The following is a 12,846-nucleotide window of genomic DNA, read 5'->3' on the forward strand; positions in this document are numbered from 1 at the left end:
GTCTAACTCAGGAAACTGGATACTTAAAAAGTCATTGGAAGTGCTATGAGAGTCAAAGTCAGAACAACCACCACTGGTCTTCAGGAAATCAGGATGTACAAGAAACCAGAGATCTGAGGTGCCACACATATACACACGCACACACACCGCTGGAGTGACTGAGTCCCATGGGAGCACCCAGGGAAGATGCCAGGAAATCTCATATCTGCCATGTGCAATCATGCAATAGTGATAATGGCTTCTCCTTCTCTTTTGCCTTCCAAATCTCGTACTGATGGAATCAAAATTAGCATCTCATAGAGGATTCTGGGAAGTGCCGTGTCCAAGCACCCAGCCCTCCAAAACAAGAGAAAGCTCAGCTAAGCAGGGACAGGACAGAGAACTAACAGACAATATCCAGCCTGCATCCAATATCCAGGTGCTGAGGCTACCCCAGCCCTCTTCTCCCACTCTGCTCCGTGAAAAACAGTAGATGGGCCTTCACTTCCCAGGCAAAAGATAACTCTTCTAAGTGGTGGGCAAAAGGGTAAAAATCAAGGTATTAACATTTAAGGTTCCCTCAAAGAAAGCACCCAGCCAGGTTACCACACAGTGAAACCCATAACCAACAAAACAGAGAATACTTACTTTTGAAATAGGCAACAATTCCCAGCCCAAGCAGCTCCAATTTTTTTCAAAAGGAGTCATCCAAATCCTCTAAATTTTAATATGCTTCAAAAAGAATGTACATGCCAGCCACGATGCATGATATAAGTTAAGCTGAGATTAATACAACAGCTTAATATAAACCCATAAAAGCCAGTTTCAAGAGAGGTATGTGATTAGAGAAGGTAATTGTACTTTTCTTCCTAAGCTTGAAATTTGGTTTTCAAAATTTGGCCTAAAAGCTCTGTAATACTCCACAGATCCCCCAGCAATTTGAAGGTTCAAAGCCATTTTCATAAAATGGACTTATTTATCTTTTTCCCTCTTGCTCTTTCATAACATACAGTGGCATGTCTACTTGATATCTGATGGCATCATCATTCCAGCAACTAATGGAATGCAATTATTCATATTGTTTAATATTTTTTGTTTTAATTCCTAATATGGTAGGTATTGATAGGTGGTAACCACTTACAAAGCTTTTTAGGGACCCTTAAAATATTTAAAAATATAAAGACACCGAAAATCACCAGAGAATAAGTTTCCTGCTAGTTGCTCTTGCAAGGAAATGTTTGACAAATGAAATTCATTAGATTAGTCACTTTAAGTTGCATCTTCAAAGGAAATAAGAAGTCTGTAGGCTCCTAAATTTTGCTTTACCATTTGTCTATCAGTTTACCTATTAGAAGGTAGGGTTTTTTTGTTTTTGTTTTTTGTTTCTTGTAGGCCTGGGGATGGAACCAAGAGGCATTTGACCTCCGAGCTACACCCCCAGCCCTACTTTTTATTCTTTCTTTTGAAACAGGGTCTCACTGAGTTGCAGAGGGCCACACTAAGTAGCTGAGGCTGTCCGTGAACTGCAATCCTCTGGTATCAGCCTCCCAAATGCTGGGATTACAAGTGTGTGCCACCATGCCCGGCTAGAAGGTAGATTTTTCTGCACAGATCATAAACTGAATTCTTTTCTCCCTGTAAGTATCATTATGATAGAAAGTCTCATTGCCTATAAGGTAATATGCATGACACAGTAATCAAAAGCAAAGAATCTATGTGGACCCAAATAGAAACTTGTACACAACACCAATAATGAAGCAGCTCTATTCACAATAGCCAAAAGGTGGAAACTATGCAATGTCCATCAACAGATGAATGGACAAGCAAAATGCAGTATACAGATACAATTGAAAATTATTCAGCATTTAAAAAATTAGATTTCGAAACATGCTTTTATTAGTCAAATTTTTCATTGCTGTGACCAAAATACCTGGTGATCACAATTTAAAGGAGGAAGGCAGCCGGGCGTGGTGGCGCACGCTTGTAATCCAAGGACTTGGGTGGCGGAGACAGGAGGATTGCAAGTTTGAAGCCAGCCTCAATAGCTTAGTGAGGCTCTCAGCAACTTAGTGAGACTCTGTTTCCAAATAAAATATAAAAATAGGTCTGAAGGTGTGGCACTGAGGTAGAAGGCCCCCCCGAGTTCTATCCCCAGTACCACAAATAGAAAGGAAGGAAGGGAAGAAGGGAGGGAGGGAGAGAGAGAGAGAAAGGAATGAAGGAAGGAAAGAAGGAAGGAAGGAAGGAAGGAAGTTAGTTCATGATTTCCCAAGCTGAGTTGAGTCTATGGTTGGCCAGCTGCAGCGTAGTAATCATGATGGCAGGGTGTGGCAGAGGAAAGCCGCCCAGAAGCAAAGGGAAAAGGAAGGAACCAAGGATGTTTATAGCCCCCAAGGCCACATCCCAGTGACCTACCTCCACCAACCACACCCTACTTGACTGTTGTCACCACCCACTGAATCATTCACATTATTAACCTACCAATGCGGTAAGAGTCCCATTTCAAGGATTTTACCTGTGAACCAGCACATGAGCATTTCTGGGGAACATTTCATATTCAAATCATAACAATGCTACAACATGGATGAACCTGAAAAATATCATGCTAAGTGAAGTAAGTCAGACATAAAATGTAAAGTTCTGTGCGATTCCACTTATGGAGAACAAGCAAATCCATAGATACAGAGTAAAATGGAGGTGGTGACCTAGAGTCTATGTTTTAAGGTCTCCAAGTGATTCTGACATGTTTCAAAAATTGAGACCCAGTGACAGGATACTTACTATGTGCCAAGAATCATTCTGAGTATATATATAAATTTTTTTCTATAAGCTTACTCAATCCTCTCAGTAGCCCTATGTTGTACATTGATATTATCATATCACAGACAAGGAGACTCTAGGTCACCACCTCTAGAGTTTCTGCTTTAGAAGGTCTGAATTGGGACCTAAGAATTAGCGTTTCTAACAGTTCCAGGACCTGCTGGTCCAGAGAGCACACTCTGAGAACATATGAGCTGTCATTATTACTGGAAATGCTTGAGGCAGTAGCAGGCATATCAATAAATACTTATAGCAGAAAGAACAGAAAGACTCAATCTTAGGAGCTGTCCTAACGGGAGGTTTTCCCATAAGTAAATGGAGACCTCAAAGCTTTTCCTGGCAGACATCTGTTATGTTTGGGGCCTGGAATGTCCCCTAAAACCTCATGTGTTGGAAGTACTGTCCTTAATGCAGCAAGGTTCAGAGGTGGGACGTGGCTGGAGGAAGCAGGTCCCTGGGGGCATAGCCTTGAGGACGATATCTGCCCCTGAACCCCTTCTCTCACTCTGCTTCCAGCATCATAACTGAGAGCAGCATTTATCTCCCAGGTGCTTACCTTCAAGGTTTCTACCTTGGAGCCAGCTGACTATGGACCAAACCTCTAAAATTGTGTTCCAAATAAAGCTTTCCTCCTCTAAGTTGTTTTTGTCAGGCATTTTGGTCACAGCAATAAAAAACAATACCCAAACCAGTCAAAAGCACCAGGCCCAGAGTTTTGCAGACTCCCAGGAAGGCAACATCACCAAGCCATCTCAAAACTTCCAAACATAGAGAAGAACTCCTTCAAAATAGCCCTGGTGCCGGACATGGTGGCACACGCTTGTAATCCCAGCATTCAGCAGGCTGAGACCTGGAGGATCAGGGTTTGCGGACAGCCTCAGCTACTTAGTGAGACCCTCTGCAACTCAGTGAGACCCAGTTTCAAAATAAACAATAAAAAATAGAGCAGGGGGTGTAGCTCGGAGGTCGAATGCCCCTGAGTTCCATCCCCAGACCCACAAAAAAGAAAAAAAATAGTCCTGATGCTAGAAGAGAAGTATTTGGGACACTCTACACTAAATCTCACATCTCCTTGAGCTTACATTTTGGTACAGCCATTGCATGCAGCTGACTGTCACAGCAGGTGTGGCCCAAGGATCCTAGCCTCAGCTGCACCCAGGATCTCTTGCTTCTCAGCTGCTGTTGGTCATGTGAAGTCTATAGGATCCTACTCAGCCCTTCTGGGCACAGATGCAAACCTGGAAGAGTGAGGGCGTTTCTGCTCCTGGAGCACACTTGGCCAGTGGGGGCTGGGATGTGGTAGATAAATATTCCCCTCTCCCATATCTCAAGTGGACACTCTGAGGTGCATTCCACAGTTCCCCGGGTAGTCCCCCAAGAGACTCAGCACCAGCAGTATACTGTGGAAGCCAGCTCGGTAACTCACTCTTGGTTTGCTTTCCTTCTCTTTCTCACTATTCCCTTGGTCACTATTCCATTTTTATTCCTGAGATACCCTTCCAAAATAAGCTGCCTATTCTAAAGCTTGGTCTCAACACCCACAGTTTTAGCTGGCCCAAGTTAAGACGAGATAAAAACAAGAACTCCACTCACAGCACAGGCAACGACAGGGACACAATCAGCACCACAGTGGCGTGCTCCTCAGCAGCACCACGCTTGCTACCGGCTTCACACCTTGTGAATGTTTTGGAAACAGGAATTAAATGGATGAAAGAAAATTAAATAATCACCAACAATTATGGAAGATAGATTATAACTGCTGGGTTCCATGACACAGAATCTGAGCACTGAAGACATTTAAAGGAACAGATGAATTCTAAAGAAGGGAAGGACCACAAGGAGCCTAGAACAATGACCACGTGAGGAAGGTGATCTTAGAAAAGGAAGCAAGTCTTACACGTGTAGTTAGCCCTAGACCTCCCCAACAGAGCTGACAACCTAGAAATGGAACTAGAAGAGGGAGGAGCTCGACGACCAGGAAGAGGAGATCCTCACGGTGGCCCATGAAGGCTGTGAGCAGAAGGGTAAACCAACACAATTCCCCCAGCTGACCATGAGAAGCTTTGTACATAACACCTGACAACCAAATCTTGAGCTTCCAACTTGCAATTGAATCCTTTTCTGCCTTCCTATCTTCCCTTCTTTCCTCCCTTATTCTTTCTCCCCCCTTTCTTACTTTTTAAAGAAATATGTATAATGATTACTAATTGGCCAGGCATACTTTACATATTAATTTATTTAATCCATAAAACAACCCCTTGAAATAGGTTCTGTTATTGCCCCCATTTTACAGATAGAGAAACTTGGGAGCAGAGAAGTTACACACCCGGGTGATGGCTGGGATCATCCCCTGCACGTTTGTCCCTCACAATCAAGGATATAGCCACATTCTATATGATAATCCCACACGATTCCTTTCCCAGTACTTCCCATATGTTGTATCACATCCATTTGCAGGATCTGTTACTCCACAAAATTCATGCGTTTGCTAAACATTCGGCAAGTTCCGAGTATTTATGCTAGCCACTGAGAATGAGACTAAGTTTCCAGTCTCCGGGAAGGTCACACTTAAGGCAGACATTGGCATGTAAACATATTGGTGGTTCAATAGAGATGCTTATGAGGTCTAGAGAAAGGGCAATGTGGAAATGACTCACAGAGGAAGAATCATTTGAATTGAGTCTCGAAAAGAAGCTATGCTGGCGCGGGTGTGGTGGCTCACGCTTATAATCCCAGTACTTGGGAGGCTGAGACAGGAGGATCATGGTTCGAGGACAGGTTCAAGGACAGTCTTGGCTACTTAGTAAGGCCCTTTGCAACTCAGTGAGACCGTGTTTCAAAATAAAGAATAAAAAATAGGGCTGGGAGTGTAGCTTGGAGGTAGAATGTCTCTAGGTTCCATCTTCAGTACTGCAAAATAAATACAAATGAAAGAAAGAAAGAAAGAAAGAAAGAAAGAAAGAAAGAAAGAAAGACCGAGCCAAGTGTGGTGGCAAATGCTTGTTATCCCAGTACTTGGAAGGCTGAGACAGAAGGATTAAGCAGGTTCGAAGCCAACCTCAGCTATTTATTGAGGCTCTCAGCAACTTAGTGAGACCCTGTTTCCAAATAAAATATAAAAGAGGTCTGGGAGTATAGCTCAGAGATAAAAGGCCCCTGGGTTCCATCCTCAGTACCACAAATAAATAATAAAGTAATTAATTTTAAAAATAGATAAAAAGAAGCTAAGCTGGGAAGGGTACTAGGTTCATGAAATAAGCCAAGTCATGGAGAGATAGCCTACATGTCAAGGCAGAAGGGTGAGAATGAGTAAAACCAAAAAGGTAGGTAAAAATATAAATTCTCTCCAGGCATGGTGGCACATGCCTGTAATCCCAGTACTTGGGAGGCAGAGTCAGGAGGAACACAGCAACCTCAGCAATTTAACCAGGCTCTCAGCAACTTAGGGAGATCCTGCTCCCAAATAAAAAATAGGGCTGGGGGTGTAGCTTGGAGATAGAATGTCCCTGAGTTCAACTCCCAGCACCACAAAAACAAACAAACATAAATTCTCCTTTATCCCCAAAGAGCTGCTATTAAACACCTGCTATGTCCTACACCCTAGAAGGTAGAAAGAAGGGGGAAAGAGGAATACTGAAGTGAGTTATATGCTGTATCTCTCAATACTCACGTTCCACAAAGAGGAAAAAAAGCAAAAGATAAAGCACACCTACTATGTGCCTGAGACATGGTAGGTACATAATAAAAATTATTGGTCTACAGTCTTCTTTCAACACCACTTTAAATCACAATATTTTAGAGTAGCTTTTCATAACTGATATGTAAGACCAAGATCAGCTGCTGGGGGTACTGCTCAGTGCTAAAGCATGAGCTTAGTATATGCCAGGCTCAGGGTTTGATCCCCAGCACGAGGAAAGAAAAAAAAAATCAAGATCAGCCAGGCATGGTGGCACAAGTTTGTAATCCCAGCATTTGGGAGGCTGAGACCAGAGGATGGCAGTTCACAGACAACCTCAGCTACTTAGTGAGACCCCCTGCAACTCAGTGAGAACCTGTTTCAAAATAAAGAATAAAAAATAGGGCAGGGGGTGTAGCTCGGAGATAGAATGTCCCCGTGTTCCATCCCCAGACCCCCCAAAAAAATAAAAAATCAAAATCAAATAATTTTCCAGGATTCAAGGTCCTCATCATCTACTCTCTTTGTCCTGAACTTACTTCTTATTTCTTGTCCAATCAATTTTTTAAAAAATACATTATAGGTAGCCAGGTGTGGTGGCGCACACTTGTAATGCCAGTATTTGGGAGGCTGAGGCAGGAGGATAGGGATTCACAGCCAGCTCAGCTCCTACTTAGTGAGGACCTTTGCAACTCAGTGACACCCTGTTTCAAAATAAAGAAGAGAAAATAGGGCTGGAGGTGTCGCTCAGAGGTAGAATGCCCTTGGGTTATATCCCCAGTACCACAAAAAATACATTATAGAAAAATAAGGAAAAAAAATACCCATACTTTTTGTGCTCGCCTGGAATGTTGGTTTCCTTTGTTTTCTACCCATCTTTATCTATGAGATTTTTCAAAAGTATCTAATACAAGAATTTTTTTTCCACTTGTTTTTGACCTTTTTCTACCATAGTCCCACAGCATATGGGTTAAAGTCTTTGACACTAGACACGGTGGCACATACTTAATCCCAGTATATGGGAGGTCGAAACAAGGGGATCAGAGGTTTGCAACCAGCTTCGACTTCTCCTTGAGGCCCTTCGCAATGTAATGAGACCTTGCTTCAAAATAAAGAATTTTTTAAAAAGTAGGGTTGGGGTGGCTTAGAGGTCGAATGCCCCTGAGTTCAATCCCCACTACCTAAAAAAAAAAAGTTTGGAACCAACGAAATTTGCTTTGCTTTGGAGAGTCTTACAGCCATACACATTTGAGCTATCACATAATAGGTGCCCAAGAAATGTTTATTGGTGTCATAATGAAACGTTAAGAAAATACAAGGGAAAACTTCACACTATCAAGCACTATACTTTAAGATACTTGGTATAAAAACCTTCTCCTCCTCCCCTGAAACACAGATAATGAAATATGATTCATCAGCTTTAGCTTTGCAAACAATCCTACTTTCCCCTGAGTAACTATCATGATGCCAATGAAATCATCATTTTACTCTGGACAAGATGCTTCTAGAACAGGATCTGGGACACAGTCAGTTCCCAGTAACTATCTGTAGAAGTTAATTAAAACAATTAGCTTTTTCTCACACCTGCCATACAGTATATAATGTGACAAATTTCTCAATAACAAAGTTTGAATTTAAAAAGCAACTCAAATCAAACATAGAGAAAGTTCCATTTTACACATAGTGCTATCCTCAAAAGTCACCTTTCTTGCTGGGTTCACCGTTATGCAACTGCTTAAGTTAGTTAGGACCCTCATCCTTTTCCACAGGTAGGATCTGCTACTGTAACCTGCCCAACATGGGCCACACAGTCTGAAAATGCCATTATCAATTTCTGTTGTTATTGTTGTTGCTGTACTGGAAATGGAACTCAGGGACATTCTACCTCAGAGCTATACCCCCAGCCCTATTTTTTTATTCTTTATTTTGAAACAAGGTTTCACTAAGTTGCAAGGACCTCACTAAGTAGCTAAGGCTGTCAGTGAACTGTGATCTTCCTGTCTCAGCCTCATAAATGGTGGGATTACAAGTGTACCACACCATGCCCGGCCGTTTTCAAATATTTTGTGGATAACAGGATGTAGTGACACTACTGATGGTTACTTTGACTACTGTGATCACAATATACCAAGTATTAAATATAACCATTTCAAATATCAAATACATTTCAAGTGTTGAATACAATCATTTCACTCCACTCTACATGAATCTTTTGGAAAGCATAAATAAATAAATAAATAAAAGTAATTAGGTGTGAAGGTACATGTTTGTAATCCCACCAGCTGGGAGGCTGAGACAGGAGAGGCTCCCGGGTACCCTCAGCTACTTAGTGAGGCCCTTTGCAACTCAGTGAGACCCTGTTTCAAGATAAAGAATTAAAAAATTGGGCTTGGGGCATAGCTTGGAGGTAGAATGCCCCTGGGTCCAATCCCTAGTACTGAAAAAATAAATAAATAAATAAATAAATAAATAAATAAAAGTAATTAACAAGTAAATTAGGTTTTTATCCCCAAATGATCTGGAATAGCACAAAGGAAAAGCTAACCGTCACAGAGAGCATAATAATTCTGGGACACCGATCTATACCAAACAAAAATGCTTGGAGACCAACCAAAACCAACCCACGAAGTAATAAAGGAAACTTTGGCCATTTTGCTCTCGTTGGGTTCCCCACCACCACCACCGACAGGCACACACTAGGAAGGAGTGGAATGCGTTGGACCATTGTTGTGAGGCCGCCTCCATCTCCCATCCAGACACCTCCAGATGCAGTGAGCTCTGCTGGGTGACATATGAGATTCAAAGTGGGTGGATAAAAATAACCTGGTCCTCAAAAAGGCATGATGAGCGCCAGACAGCTGAGTCACTTTGAACCCCATCTTGACTCCCGAGAGGGGCGCTCAGCCCCGCTCCCCGCGCGCTCCCACGCAGGTGACACCCCCGGCGGCCTGGGTGGGAGGCTGCGCGCCGCGACCTCCCTTCCAGCTCCGCGGGCACGACTCGGGTGGAACTTTTAACAATGCAGAGGGGCGCGCACCAGCCCAAGAGACCCGCGTGGACGGGAACGGGAGCAAGGCTGGAGCAGCATCCTGCGCGGGTCGGACCGGCTAGGCGGTCGGGCGCCCGCCCTCCCTCCCGGGGCTCCCTCCCGCCGGCACGCGGGCCTCGAACCCGCCGCCGCCGCCCGCTCACCGGGGAGTCGTAGGAGAAGGCGCACTCGTTCTTGTAGACCCGGTCCCCCGAGCGCGGCACGCGGATGGTGGGCATGTGCGGCACCAGCAGCTCGCCCACGTCCCCCGCAGCCATCTTCCTGCCGCCCGGGCCGAGCGGGGCGCCCCGGCGCTGCATGGCGGGCCGCGCGGAGCCGCGGGGGGAGGCGCCCGCTGCTATTTTTAATCCCGCGGCGACCGCCCGCCCCGCCGCAGCGTCGGGCGGCACCGGGCGCGGGAGGGCGCGGCGGCCGGCACCCCTCCCGCCGGCTCGGGGACAGCTCCGCGGAGGCCGACACAAAGAGCTGGAGGGACTGACACCGCCGAGCCCGGGCGGCGACTCCCCCGGCTGGGCAGAGGTGGGACTCAATGTGCGAATCCGGAGCCTGAGGTGCAGCCCGACCGTGCTTGCGCCAGGCTCTTCAGTATTACCTCACTCAGCTAGCTTTGTTCTGCACTTTTTCACAGCCAAAGCCCAACAAAAAGGAGCCTGGAATAGAATAGAATCTAGTCAAGAAAGAGGTATGGGGGGGTTGGTTTTGTTTTTGGGGGTTTCCCTTTTCAAAAATACAAGTTTTCTTACATATTGCCAGGGCCGGTCAGGATTTCTTTCCGGGCAGAGGAGGCTTTATATTTTTCCCTCTACCTCTGGAATATCTTCTCTGTGACTCCTGGAGTCCCCAAGACGAACATTCAGTAGCCTGATTTGAGAATACAGACATACACATTCCTTTCTATCTTGCTAATCCATCTCCTCAAAATAAATAATGAATGGCATTGGGTTGGGGAGGTAATAATTTTCGAACAGAGCATGCCTCTAGGTATACCATCCTTTTCAAAAAAGAAAAAAAACTCGTACAACACAGGTTCAATTTTATTGATGCTTCCTAAATATATCCAGCACACTTTGGGGGCAGGAAATGCAAAAATAGCAGTAAGAAATAGTGACCCCAGCCACTGATTTCTATAAACCTCTCCCAGCTAAGCTCGTCCTCCAAGGCTGGTTGCTGCTGTGGCTGTTGTGTTTTTTTCTCTGTTACTCTCCCAGGTTCTCCCTGGTTCCCCAAGCCTATATCTAGATTTCCATACCTCAAGCATGGCTCAAGTTACATTGTTGTAACTACCTGATAGAAATGGAGAAGGGGCTGTGGAACAGAGTAAAAATTACTTCTGTCTTCATCATTGGACAAATACTCTCAACCAGTTATTTATTTATTCTCACAGGTTTATTGTCTTCTAGTAGTATCTCTGCCTGTTTGGGTTCATGGATGAAACATGTTTCAATTACAGAAAAAAAATTGACTCAAAACATTCAAAATTTAAAATTTAATCTCAGATATGAATCATTGAGACACTGGTTTCCATCATTCAGACTGATACAAATATATTGAGTTAACCTAGGTTTGAGAAGCCAATAAATTGTTGGTGAAATAAAACACAGTATACTTTTTAAGGTAATTAATAATGTCGATAATTTTATACGCACATACTGTTTTTCCCAGCATCCCTTTTCAGGCACTTGTGCCATACATAAATTCAGACTATGTAAGGATATTTGTTGAGAGCACTATTTAGAATAACAAGATATTAGAAACAACATAAAGATCCATCTGTAGGAAGTAGTTAAAATATAGTCTATTGGAATGAATGTAGGAAGTGGTTAAAATATAGTCTTTTGGAAGGAATGAGCAGAGTGTGATGGCACACACCTGTAATCTCAGTACTTGGAAGGCTGAGACAGGAGGACTGCAGGTTCAAAGCCAGCCTCAGCAGCTGAGCAAGACTCTCAGAAACCTAACAAGGCTCTCTTTGGGATGGGGGTTTAGCTCAGAGGCAGAATGGCCTGGGTTCAATCCCCAGGAGCAAAGAAGAAAGGAAAAGAAGAAAGGAAGGAAGGAGGGAGGGAGGGAAAAGGAAAGGAAGAAAATTAAGTCACTCTACGTGTGTTACTGCAGAACAATCTCCAAATCATATTGCTAGAAGAAAAAAGCGAAGTGCAGTGCCGGGCGTGGTGGTGCACGCTTGTAATCCCCACACTTGGGAGGCAGAGACAGGAGGATCGTGCAGGTTCGAAGCCAGCCGCGCGTGCTGGCTTAGGAGACCCTGTTTCCAAAAATAAAATAGGTCTGGGAGTGTAGCCCGGAGATAGACGGGCTTCCAGGAACCCCAGTACCACAAAAAAAAAAAAAAAAAAAAGAACAAACAAAAAAGAAAAAAAAAAAAAAAAGCGAAGTGCAAACCCATGTTAAAGCTTAGAACTCGCAGGATTGATAATAGTGCAGTAAACTCCTGGGCACCGCCTGCTAGACTTTGTTCTTGTGCCTCTGGCAAGTATCTTTAATGTTGGTCTTTGTATGAATGTGAGCACAAGAAACTAATGACTATCAGGATCTAAGGAGAGGAAGAGAAAATGTGCAGTGGAGGCTTACTATACTCTTTACTTTTCTATTCAAATTTTTATTATATGCAAATAGTGTGCTAAAAGTTAATTAAAGCACAATTATAAAATACTTCAATAACCAGTAATAGTAATAGAAGTTGAAGACAACTACTACACCACTATTATAATACATATCAATTTGTTTCATATAATGGCATGGCTTAAAATTATAGAAAATAATATTTGCACAGCCCACTGAAACGATCAGGTAAGGATGTCTCTTGAAGCCAAAGGCTACTGATCTGGAATCTTCAGTCACCAGAGCCCCAACCCATGGTTTTCCAGAGGGCGGAGGAGATGTCACTCTTAAATCTCATCTCTGCATACAAGAAGGCCAAAGGCATATCAAATTGAAAGCTCTAATAAAAACAGTGAAAAATAAAGCCGGGTGTGGTGGCACACACTTGCTTGTAACACCAGCATTTGCAAGGCTGCAACAGGAGGATGTGAGTTCGCGGCCAGCCTCAGCTACTTAGTGAGGCCCTTTGCAACTCAGTGAGACCCTGTTTCAAAAATAAAGAATAAAGCCGGGCATAGTGGCACTTGCTTGTAATCCCAGCATTTGGGAGGCTGAGACCAGAGGATCACGGTTTGCAGACAGCCTCAGCTGCTTAGTGAGGCCCTTTGCAACTCAGTGAGACCCTGTTTCAAAATAAAGGATAAAAAATAGGGTTAGGGGTGTGGCTCAGAGGTAAAATGCCCCTGAGGTTCTATCCCCACTA

General features: G+C 43.8%; 1 protein-coding gene across 1 annotated transcript in view; it reads right to left on the bottom strand.

Moving 5' to 3' along the window:
• USP13 (ubiquitin specific peptidase 13) overlaps positions 1-9,823 on the bottom strand; it is a gene marked incomplete at both ends in the record, with an annotated part of 120,219 nt that extends 110,396 nt beyond the window's left edge. Inside the window, one exon of the mRNA XM_080696312.1 lies at positions 9,668-9,823. Within this exon, the coding sequence (XP_080552438.1) occupies positions 9,668-9,823 (156 nt within the window). The remainder of the gene's footprint in view (positions 1-9,667) is intronic.
• Positions 9,824-12,846: the final 3,023 nt, after the last annotated feature.

Source organism: Muscardinus avellanarius, assembly GCF_963383645.1.
Source record: "Muscardinus avellanarius genome assembly, chromosome: 5".
Classification (NCBI taxonomy): domain Eukaryota; kingdom Metazoa; phylum Chordata; class Mammalia; order Rodentia; family Gliridae; genus Muscardinus; species Muscardinus avellanarius.